This window comes from Zingiber officinale, chromosome 2A (assembly GCF_018446385.1).
Source record: "Zingiber officinale cultivar Zhangliang chromosome 2A, Zo_v1.1, whole genome shotgun sequence".
In the NCBI taxonomy this organism is placed as follows: Eukaryota; Viridiplantae; Streptophyta; class Magnoliopsida; order Zingiberales; family Zingiberaceae; genus Zingiber; species Zingiber officinale.
In genome coordinates this window covers 139,300,207-139,313,123 of record NC_055988.1, presented here as the reverse complement: position 1 = coordinate 139,313,123, position 12,917 = coordinate 139,300,207, and the positions used below count along the sequence as shown (strand labels likewise).

At 35.4% G+C, this 12,917-nt stretch overlaps 1 protein-coding gene across 1 annotated transcript in view; it reads right to left on the bottom strand.

Annotated features, from left to right (window-relative positions):
- Positions 1-3,097: 3,097 nt before the first annotated feature.
- LOC122042435 (SH3 domain-containing protein 2-like) overlaps positions 3,098-12,917 on the bottom strand; it is a 42,661-nt gene continuing 32,841 nt past the window's right edge. The window contains exon 10 of the mRNA XM_042602561.1: positions 3,098-3,525. Coding sequence (XP_042458495.1) covers positions 3,409-3,525 — 117 coding nt within the window. The 3' untranslated portion in view covers positions 3,098-3,408. The remainder of the gene's footprint in view (positions 3,526-12,917) is intronic.

The following is a 12,917-nucleotide window of genomic DNA, read 5'->3' as shown; positions in this document are numbered from 1 at the left end:
TATCTATTTATATCACCTCCTAATAAAATCATTTCATTTGACGAAATATTTTATAATATTTCATCTAAGTCGTTCCAACACCTTAATTTAGTAGTTTTATCTAATTCTACTTGCGATACATATAGACTAATTAAGTTCATTGTTTTTTTCGTCACTATTATCTTAAGGGTTATAATTCTATCTCTTTTTCTAATTACTCCTATAACTTTATCCTTTAACGAACTATCTACAATAATTCTTTTCTATGTACCATAACTTAAAACTCGAGTTCTCTATCAGTTTTATCTTTTTGTCTATCCATTTTTTCTCTTATACAGATAAAATACTAATTATTCTCCCAATAATTATATCTACTACCTCCATTGATTTACCATTGAGAGTTCGTATGTTCCATGTTCTAGATCTTAGATTATTAATTTTCTTATTATATTTGTTCTTATCCAACTTATGTTGTAAAGATTCACCCTTTACAACGCTATTAATTATATATTTGGTATTGGAGTTGTTTGCTCTTAGAGGACTCACCATTGATAGAGTCTAAACCTAGAAAAGAGAGTTGTACTACCATCCACATTTGGTATCAAAGAGCACTCTTTGAGAGACTTGCTACCTACAACGATACAAATTAGAAGAAAACGAGGCGAACTTCGCATATGAAGTCATGGATAGGATATCTCATCCAAACGAACTTTAAATGTAGGATAGCGATATAGTGGCTTCGAGCCTCAAAAGGAATAGAAGAATAATTAAGAAAGAAAAGTGGACCTACCGAGATAGATCGAAAAATCTAAGGCAAAAGAAAAGGTAAAAAGTATATTAACTACCATTTAATAATATTTTGTCTGATGAAGTGTTGTACAAGATAGGTAGTTATGCAGATAAAAGAAATCTGAAATAAGATAGTCAACCTCCACAAAAATCGCTCGCCAACTCAATCTCAAGGTCAAAAGTTGGAAGAGAAGGACGAAAGACCATTAGACACTATAACAAATAGAAACCTTAATGAAACCGCCTCTACCCACGAAGAATAAAGAGCCGATATTGAGGGTAAGTAATGGAGAAAGCAACCTCGACATTCCAAGTGTTGCAGTCTAAACATCAACAACAACAACAATAATCAAGCATTTTCCCACTAGGCGGGGTCGGCTGTATGAATCCTTTTACGTCATTGAGCTCTATCTCCTATTATATCATCATCTATATTTAAATAAATTTTATCTTATTTTATTATTTCTAACCAAGTCTTTTTTGGTCTTCCTCTTCCTCGTTTGATATGCATATTTATCATAGTTTCACATCGCCTAACTGGAGTATTTATTGGTCGTCTAAGTATATGTCTGTACCATCTTAAATGTGTCTTTCGGAGTTTGTTCTCAATAAATGCAACTCCGACTTTCTCTCTAATGTTCTCATTCCTTATTGTCTATCTTCGTATGTCCACACATCCACCTTAACATCCTCATCTTTGCAACTCTCATCTTATGCTCATGTGCTCGAGTCATAGCCCAACATTCAACTCCATATAACATAGCAGGTCTAACAGCGCTTTTATAGAACTTACCTTTAAGTTTAAGAGGTACTTTATGGTCACATAAAACACCCGACGCTCCTCTCCATTTCACTCATCCTGCTTGTATTCTATGTAAGACGTCTCTCTCAATCCCTCCATCATTTTGTAAAAATGATCCTAAATATTTAAATCTCTCGGTTCCGGGCAACTCGTCATCTCCTATCTTAACAATTATTTCATTACTTCTAATATTACTAAATTTAAATTTCATATATTCTGTCTTTAATCTACTAAACTTAAAACTTTTCCCTTCTAGTGTTTCCCTCCAAGATTCTAACTTAATATTTACTCCTTCACGTGTCTCATCTACCAAAAAAATATCATCTGCAAATAACAAAAGATATTATTGTAAACAAAAGACAACTTCATATAACATAACATTTTTTTTGATGTCATAGTCTAAACATCAAAAAATAAATATCATATAATACGTTTATTTTTTTTTTATGTAAACAAAGGACATTGTAAAAGTTGTATCTTCATGCCGAGAAAGAAAAAGTAGAAACGCAAGCGGAAAAAAACAAAAGAAAGAAGCTAAAGGCAACATCCCATTAAGATAACAAAGGAAAAAATAGATAAAAATGGACAAAAATAAAGAAGACATTCCGTTTTTTCCTAAATTGTAAAGAGATGTCCCACTTTAAATTTTTTTTTAAAAAAGCTATTTTATCTTAAGTAAAATAATATAATTATCATCTAATATTATTCTCATAGTCACAATAATTTACAAACTGCTACACATATTATAAAAAATTTCATAATTACTACAACTATAACAGTAGGAGCTACGATTTTGTACTACACAACTTGTGAACTTGATGCATGATTTGCATTTTATTTAGGGGATTTTAAAAAATTAACCAAGAACACCAATTGGAAAGGTTAAAAATAGAATAAATTTAAGTCACATTTTTAAAAAATAATTAAAAATGTAAAAAATAAAGATGACATAATATGTTTGTTTTTTATGTAAAAAAAAGGGCATTGTAAAAGTTGTATCTTCGTGCCAAGAAAGAAAAATAGAAACGCAAGGGGGAAAAAAAAAAAGAAAGAAAGAAGCTAAAGGCAACATCTCATCAAGGTAACATGGAAACAATAAAGAGAAAGCTTAGATTGAAAGGAAATTATTAAAATTTTCAAAAAATGTATATAATTTAATTTACACAACTTAGTGCATGATTTGTATTTTAGTTAGATGAATTTTTTAAAAAAAACACCAAGCAAAATAGCTTAAATTGTCACTACACTTCGTGGCGATTTAACAAATCAAGGCAAGAATAAACACTTCGAAGCCCACGATTTTAGAACTTATCAAGACAATAGAACTTAGTTAATTGATAAGGAATAAATGAAAGCACGAGAACGAAGATGGTGCAACAATAACGAGAACAAGAAGGTAAAGGTCGTTCATTATATATGAAAGTAACAATAAACATATACCTAAGGAAGAAATCAAGTAGAAATACCTGGGAACATCTTTCAATCAAAACTTACCACAAGTCATTCAAAGTTAAAAGGATTTTTCGATACGGAAAAGGAATAACTATGTTTCAATATCCGCAAGTTATTTCTAGAGACAATAACTTGTTTGATATGCTGACCATTATGACTGTAGAAACTGTGGATTCACAATAATATAGTATCTAGATTAATTAGATCGGACATAAACAAGATACGATCATGTGTCAGGCTTACAAAAAATAGCCATATATATAGACAGAACATGCAAGAAAAAAGGAAAGGAGGGGGGATCAAGAGTAGATGCAAACCCAATATGTTTTCAGCTTATGGATGCAAACATCACTGCACGAGGTCGGCATCTAATGAAACATTGATATCTATAGGTTCGGAACAACCTTACTTGCAAGCACTCGCTCCCGTCTTTCCATATACGCAAAAGGGAACCAACCAGCTTTTCCTTTGCATTCACCTTCTGCCCAACCATTATTTGAAATCTGCAAGTGAACAATCAGATCAGTAAGTGGAAACAAATGGAAACTAGTAGGATTTTTGGCTTGAGAATTACGTGGTTGTGGCAGTTTAAATAACACCTTTTTGTCATTAAATATAGATTCTCTACATTAACAGTCCCCCTAGTGCCGGCTCCACGGATATGGAGGGAGGTACATGTAAGTACACAGCCGTCAGGCGCATGGTGGGATAAACCCTAGGTCGTCAATTCCTGAGAATCGACCCCTGCCTATTACGCCATAGATGTCATGCACCCACCGTCTCTACTATGCCCTGGGGGCAGCTTTTTGTCATTAAGTAATAGGAACAAGTAAACAAAAACGAAAATAAGAAACATTTGACAGATGCTCAGATAGTGGAGGATTGAGAACACCTGTTTGCATAGTTAGGGGTAATCATGAATAGAACTTAGAGATCACCTAGTAAGATTCAGCTTGTGTGAATTGGCATCCATAGAATAATATCATCAAGACTGTCGACTATACATACAAAGTAACACTACCAGTGTCACCATAGTAGAAAATTTGTCAACTTATGTGCAGTTTGTATGCTTTAACTATTAACTGAAAAAGAATGAGCATATGAAATAATAAGACAGATTAAACCTTTTCAGAGTTTATCAACTGCTCTGTGAACCAGACATATGACTGCCACTCTAAATCTTTTCATAGTTTACTAAGTTAAAGCCAGAAATACGGCAAGTGCTGCATAGTAAATGTAATTTATCTTCCAACTCACTAGGTCTGGTGCTTTGTTTCAGGGTAGCAGGTATTGCATAAATTAGCCAAAACTCATAGCATTTTAGGTTCATAGGAATGGTTATTCCATTACTCATAATTCTGATGTAGCTATTCGTGCCTTTAATTTAAAGAATAAAATCAGAACTCATGAGAAAATAATATTATTTTCTTTCAATCTAGCATTCTTGCTTCCCATTCCTCCCATCAACCTACATAAATAATATTGCAGCCTAATTGTTATTTTCCATAAATATCCTTTAAAAACATTCATTTCCTTTCCAATGTTGATTGGACTCAACCTAACTAAAAAGAAATATACTCCATCTTGGATCTAGATGTTTAACAAGTTGTCTGCAACACTTTGACATGTAGTAATTGGCAATGTCAATGTCCAACATAAAGGGTGGACATAAAGTGTGGTTGGTGGGTGCTTAGTGCCAATGCAATGTTGAATAACATTGCACCATCCTATTACTTGCACAATATCTCCAAACCCAGCATAGAGACAGAATAAAACCTTTATTTCTTCAATTAACTACAAAATTTCATTCATACTCTAGTCCTATTCTATTTCATTCCTTAAGAAAGCTGTCAATGTTAGCCACAATTCTACATGGTTCTAGTTTGTGTCTTGAACATCAGTCTAGACGCAATTTAAGGAGTTATGCCTTCAACCAAATAAGTTTCATTTAAATCCAAAAAATAATTGAAAATTAATCAAATGGGACGTGGATAAACAAGATTCGTCGATTGATCAAACTAAATTGAATAGGGGCACCCAATTAGACCAGGCACTTTCTATATCTGTTATCTTAATCCTTGAATATTAAAAATCAAATTAGTTGTCACACATCATGATGACAGCATGACAAGATAAAGTAGAAAGTTTAAGAGGAAATCAGTTGCCAAACCACTTAATCGATCGCTTCAAAATCAAAGGTTGTGAAATTGTCGCTCAGATCATAGAGCACATAGAAAAAATTTCAAATTATGAATCGTGAATCCATCGATTTTTTGAATTGTTAAGTGTATCTGACGTCGAGCGAATATAGATTATTCTAGGGCGTGAAATTTTTGAGAGATTAACGAGAAACAAGAGAAAAATAACGAAATAAGAAGTAACCCAAGCTAGGCTTCAAAACCTTCTCGAGAAAACAATTAACCATCAAGACTTAATTTCCTAAAATTTAGGACAAGATTAAATATGATTAAGGAAAAAGCAAACTAAACTTAAAAAACGAATAACCAATTAAAAAAAACCCAAAAAGATACAAATCTGAATACTTTAGACCCCTCCTATATCAGTCGCCTGGAGTTGAAGAGAACTCGTCCTCGAATTTAAGGTGGGTATATCCAGCTCCATAGCACAATGACTTAAGTGTTTCACATTAAAAACATCAGAAGTTTTTAAATGACTAGGAAGGCGCAACCTATATGCATTATCGTTACTATTTTCTAGTACCTCGCAAGGTCCAATCTTTCGATCTTTGAGCTTGTTGTATTCACCAACAAGGAAACGGTCACAAGTTAATACAACTCAAACCATATCACCAACATCAAAAAGAACCTGACGTCAATGTCGATCTGCCATCTTGTACTTGGTGTTGCTTTCCTGAATAGCCTACTTAACCGGCTCATGAATGACCCAAAGATGCTCAGTCATGGGGTTAGCTTATCCTGGACGTGAAATAGGGACTAAATCCAGTACCACGAATGGGTTTCGTCCATAAACAACTTCTAAAGGGATCAAACCATTGGTTCTGTTCTTTGATCTATTGTATGTGAATTCCGCTTGAGGTAAAACTAGATCTCATTGCTTCGATTTGATTCCTATGAGACATCTCAGAAGATTTCTCAAGCTCCGGTTCACCACCTCGATCTGACTATCCATCTAAGGATGATAGGCACTGCTGAAGTTTAGCTTCTTCCCAAGCTTTCCCCATAAACTCTTGCAAAATTGGCTGACAAATTTAGTATCATAATATGAAGTATTAGTTTGACAAATACCATGTTAGGGGTGTCAAAAATGAACCCGACCCGACGACCCAACCCGAGTCGACCCGAAAAAAATCGGGTTCGGGTTGGACATTTTCGGGTTCGGGTCGGGTTCGGGTTGGAGGGTTGATGAGTAAAAATGTTTCGAGTTGGGTCGGGTCGGGTTCGGGTTGACCCGGGTTGGCTTAAATATAGGGTTTTGTGGGTTTTTTTGGGGTTAAATCAAATTTTATTTTAAAAATTTAGATGTTTTTATGTATATTAATATCATGCTTGTATGATAATGATGAAGTATTGAGATAAAAGTGAAGAATTATAGGGAAAATAGTCCAAAAAAGTCGTTTTTAATCAGATTTTCGGGTTATATGGGTCGGGTTCGGGTTGGTCGGGTTCGGGTTCGGGTTGAGGTGGTTTGGGTTGAACTTGGGTTCGGGCGGGTTCGAGTTGGGTTAAAAAAAAAAAAAACTCAACCCGACCCGACCCACCCGAATTGACACCCCTATACCATGTAAACACACATCTCTTTGAAGAAGAGGGTGACAGTCCGAACAACATCCATAGTTTTTTTGCACAGCACAAGTGAACCATCTTAGAGAATCGGTCCACCACAACTAGAATATAAAATGTGGTCCGTTGGGTGCGGGGGTAAACCCAATACAAAATCCATGCTAACCTCGCACCAAAAGACTTCGGGAATTGGTAAGGGAGTATACAAACTAACATTGGTAAGGGTTCCCTTAAATTGCTAACAAACAAAGCAACAATCCACAAATGAGCTAATGTTTAGCTTGGGCCAATAGAAGTAAGAAGAAATGAGGGCTAATGTCTTATCTCGGCCGAGGTGTCCTTCGTTATGCAATTCATTCATAATGTGTTATCTTAAGGAACAATCTGGAATGCATAATCATAGTTCACGAAATAAACCATTATACAAAATAAAGTCGTTACAAAGCTCATTAGTTACCTCCTAAAATATCTTGCCGAAGGAGAGTTCAACAACATACATATCTGAGAAAGATCCAAAGCCGGCAACTCTAATGCTCATGGTAGTAAGCAAGGAAAAACAACGGCTTAGAGCATCAGCAACACGATTGAGACTCCCGGATTGATTCTTCAGCGTGAAGCTGAATTCCTGCAAGTAGTTTACCGACTTGACATGTCGACTACTCAGCTTGTGTTGGTCGTTGATGTACTCCTCATGATCAATGAACAAGATAAATTCCTTCTGCACGAGATAATGACGCTAATGCTTCAAGGATTGCACAATAGCGTAGAATTCCACGTCATAGGTGGAGTAATTTTTCTTGACACTAAATAGTTTCTAAGAAGGCAATCGACATCCCTATTGACTTAGAACTCCACTAATGTCAATGTTAGATGCGTCACAGTTTACTTCAAATAGTTTGTTGCAATCTGGAAGTACTGGAATGGATGCTCAGTCATCTTTTGCTTCACCGGTTGAAAACAATTGTAACTGCTTCAGTACACTTGAACTCGTGCCCCTTGAGACACTCGGTGATAGGAGCAATTAAGGCACTGAAGTTTCAGATGAACCGACGGTAGAAAGAGGCCAATCTATGGAAACTTCGGACATCGTAAATAGTTTTTGGCTGCGACCACTCTAAGAGGGGTGTATTCAATGTTGGAGTTTTAATTACTTTGACTGACTTTTGTAGATTTTAAAAGTCTAGATGTATTCAATCTAGACTTTTATAAACTTTATAGAAATATAGTGATATTCAAACTAGATTTTTATAGAGTTTTAATAAGTCATGTGATATTCAAACTTGACTTTTTAAAACTCTATAAAAATCTTCTTATATCCAAAGTTTTACTAGATTTTCATGGGTTCATTTAAAATCCCTTGGATACAAATTTTAAACAATAAGAGTTCTCCAAAACACTTGATACAACTTAAAAATAAAATAAAAAGTCTTCTCCTCACCCATGAGATTTCTATGGACTTCAAATCGCCTTAATTTTTTACGAATAACCCTTTTCTCTTCCAACTCCTCGATTTTAATTATTTCTTTGATCTTAAAGGCCCAATCCTTATTTAACCTCTCGACGGCCTACATCACCCTTTGCGTACCCCAATCGTTCCACTCTTCTAGTTTCCTCTCGAGCATGCATTTCATGCAAAGCTCATGATTGTGACTCAAGCAAATTCATAATTTATAATTGCTCATTTGGTGAGGCGAAGACTTTTATTAATTTAATAAATAAACTAGAAACTTGAATTATAAAAATTTCCATGCGAAGACTTTTATAAATTAATAAAAGGTGATGTAGGCCATGCTCACTAGTTTCAAGTTGAATCATGAGCTTCGCATGAAATGCTTTAAAAATTTATAAATTATCTTGAGTACATTTATAAATTTACAAGTTTTAAGTCTCGAGCATGCATTTCATTTTTAATAAATTTACTCAAGATTGTGACTCGATTTGAGAGATAACAAAAGTGCCCAATTGCTCAAGATTCCTAGAACAGGCAAGGCAAACATCAAGGTGAGCTGCAACATCAAGCGCTACAAGACCTCACCTTTACTGAGAGGCTTGTTTGCCTTGCTGATTACATCATTGACCATCTCTTTCGAGATTCTCATCATCTGCTTCTTCAATTCATCAGAAGCTTTCAGTTTATAAGGACCTACAGATAAACCTTTTGTCAGGATAATCATGGGATATAAAGGCTCTAATTGTTGCTCAACCCACAACCTATACCAGCTGGCCTGATAATCTATATGCTCGAATATTTCGTTTTGAGTTTCTCTCTTTTTTCTCTTTACGTGTGTTTTTCTTTCTTTCATGATAATTTGGATCAAATTTATAAATAAAAAACATTTAAAATTGTTATAATATTTTTGGATTTTAAATTATATAATTAAAGTTTTTTTTAAATTATAAAGTGAGATGTATCCTCTCTTTTTTTTAGCCAAAACAAGGCAAAAGTATAAAAAGTTGAAAAAAAAAATTATGGACAAGTATGATATTTATTATTTTATTAAAAAAATTAATTTAATTAGGTATTTTAGATTTTGTTCAAAGATAAATATCGCGCGAGACCATGACCACTTATGCTTTTCCAAGATTAAATACACCCCCCTTAACCCTACACGTCTCTCTCTTTTCTACTCTCACAAGACAAGACATTCCTTTCTCTCTAGAAAATTACACAATCGAGGGTTCTCACCGTCAGAATTTTTCTTTCCCATAAATTCACAAGTTTTCATGAAGTTTACAAATATCTGTAAAAGTCTTACAAAAAAAAATTCTATAAAACTCCATAGACTTCTTTTCACAACTATATAAGATTCTATAAAAATCAATAAAAATCTATCAACTCCATAAAATTCTATTATTAAAAAAAATCAATGAAAGTCATTCAATCTCTTGATTGAATACACCCCTCTAAGATTGTATCTTTTTGCTTAGATTTACACGGACACTATCAGTAGACACAATAAATCCAAAAATGAAATTGTGGTTGTGAAGAAAAAACACTTTCTTTTGTTGACGAATAAGTATTCTGCCTTTATATTCTCAAAAACAGTTCGGAGGTGATCAAGGTGCAAAGTCTGCGTCAGACTATAAATGAGGATGTCGTCAAAGTATACAACCATGAATCGTCGCAAGACCTGATGCATGAATCTCATGAACGTGATTGGTGCATTGGATAATCTGAAAGGCATGACCATTCACTCATATATCCCATGTTGTATCTTGAAGGTGGTCTTCCATTCATCTCCGAGCTTGATTCGAATTTGGCAGTAACCACTCCTAAGATCGATCTTGGAGAAGATTTTAGAGCCGGAAAGTTGATCCAACATGTTATCTAAGCAAGGAATCTGAAATTTATACTTCACCGTGATGTTGTTGATAGCTCGACTATCAACACACACGCACCACGAACCGTCTTTCTTTAGCACGAGTAGGGCAAGGACTGCACAACGACTCATACTCTCGCGAATATAGCCTCGTCTCAATAGCTCCACAATTTATTGTTCTTCAGCATCCTTAGGGCTATGGCGGTATGTCGGCTAGTTAGGTAATCTTGACCTCGGCATAAAGTCAATCTGGTGTTGAATGTCTCTCATAGAGGGAAGTCCTGGAGGAAGGTCTTCGTCCATCAAATCAGCAAAGTCGAATAGGAGTTGTTGCACCTCGGCTGGTAGATCCGAGTCTAGGTCTATTACATTACTTTCGCAAAGAAGTAAAGCGCATACCACATCTCCATGCTTCATCTCGTTCAAAAATATGGATATATAAAATAGTGTAGAGCTATTGATTACCAAATTTGAAGGGGTTCCTTCTTGTTGAGGAGCCAATATGATGTTCCTCCCTTTAATGTTGAGGGTGTAGGTGTTCTTATCTCCTTCGTGAATGACGCTGCGATCATATTGCCAAGGTCATCCCAACAGTACGTTACCTGCGTCCATTGACACAACATCACACCATACTTGGTCGTAATACTTGCTGCCCTATAGAAAAAGACAAAAAGCAACGCCCATCCACGGTTACCTCGCTCTCTTTGCTAAGTCATGACAACTTGTAGGATGTTGGAAGACGATCTATCTTCAACTGTACCTTTTGAACAGCATCTTCGGATACAATATTTTCACAGCTTCCACTATCAATATTCATCTTGTAAACTTTGTCCGCAACCGTGCAAGTTGTGTGAAAGATGTTGGTTCTCAGTCAATCATCTTCCAATTCTTCCTTGGGCACCGGTAGGCTCTTGTGTCTGTTCAAGTTCATCCTCCATGTCTTCCTCAACCAAGTTTTATTTTTTTTATTTAGGGATCTTTTACAATTTGAAGCTCGATGCCTCTGTTCACTACATCAAAAGCACTTGACAAAGGTCTTAGGATTACCTTGTGGTGGCTGCTGGGAAGGGCGTAGCTCCTCAAGGTGAACAACTCGATTATTTTGATTGCTCCTATTTGTTAGTTTTCGATTTAACTGTTTTTCAAGAGTCAAGGCTCGCTGATAAGCCTCCGAAACAATCCAGAGTGAGTGGAGGCTCAGGGAATCTTGTAAGGGTTGTCGTAATCCCCCCAAATATCGCGCTACCGTCTACTCCTCGGTCTCAGATCGATTGTTCCAACAATAAGCTGATAGAATTCCTCCTTATAGTCGTCGACAGTTCTAACCCCTTGCATCAACATATGGAATCGTTGAAACAACGTTTGCACGTAGCCAAAGGGAATAAAGTGGGTTCTCATCGGTTTTTTCAATTTTTCCCGATCAGTGATTTTGGATTTACATTGTCTCACTCGTGATCGTCAAAGTTGCTTCCACCATACTGAGGCTTGGCCTTTAAACTTGACAACGACCAATTTTACTTTGACTTGATCAGGTACATCCTTGTACTTGAAAATCCTCTCTACTTCATTGATCCAATCAATGAAGCCTTCCACCTGTAATGTGCCAAAAAAATTAGAAAGATCAACTTGGAAAACCAAAGTCCCCATATCGTTCCTCTCAACTACGATTCTCAGTATGTAGTACGATGGTAATATGGATTCTCAAAAGTAGGCTCAGAGTTACGATCAAAGATCACAAGATCTTTAAAATCTCGTGCTGCTAGACGTTGGATTAATTCTACAACTTGTTTCTGCAAATCCTCAATCATCATTACATCCTAGATGTTACGATCACGATGCTGGATTTCCTCATTCGGAACCTACTTATTGTGACCACGACCACGACCATGACCACATCCACAATGACCCTTCATTGGATCTTAATAAGCTCTGATACCAACTGACGTCAGGCAAAATATAAATTATTCTGAGGCACATAGGTTTATATAGCTCTCAAAGCCCTAAAAAAATCTAAATGAAAAATTAACTAACCAGACTTAATTCCCTAAGATCTAGGACAAATTAACCAACAAGACTTAGTTCCCTAAGATTTAGGACAAGATTAAATATAATTAAGGAAAAAGCAAACTAAATTTAATAAACAGATAACCAATTAAAAAAATCTAAAAGATGTAAATCTGAATACTTTGGATCTCCTCCTGCATCAGTATGCAATTATGAATCACAAGATTTGGCTATAATTTGTTAAAAAAAAAAATCCCTGCTTTATCCCCAATATAAAAACCAACCTATCTGGTAACATAACATGAACAATGGAAGATGTTGATTAACATTTTCATCTTTCATTAACATTTTAAATGAAACAAAATGACTTTAGGACATTTGCTTTGAAATTCTTCAAAAATAGGATTGGTCATTGTTAACTCCAACATTGTTCTCGACTTCAAGTCTAAATAGCATTAACATGGTTGAAGAGAAAGATGATTTCAACATGCGAAGACTTTTTGCTCATCTTCAACACCATCCTCCCATCAAGACAAATGTGATCCTTCTCTGCGAAAAAAATGAAGTGTAGCCTTTCCCTCCCAAACGCCATTGTTGGGGTTCGGACTTCACCCTCGCTAACTTTTTTTCATATTCTTACAGCCTTACTGACTCATAAGTCTACATAGGGTAAAGATTTCTATTTCTATGTGAAAGTTCATCTTCTTTGGCTTCTATTTTTATCGTACAATAAAGATCTACGATTTTAGTGATTTGGGTTTCATTTCTGTTAGAATAAGTAAAAGGGTATTTGTGTCTTTTGATGTCTAT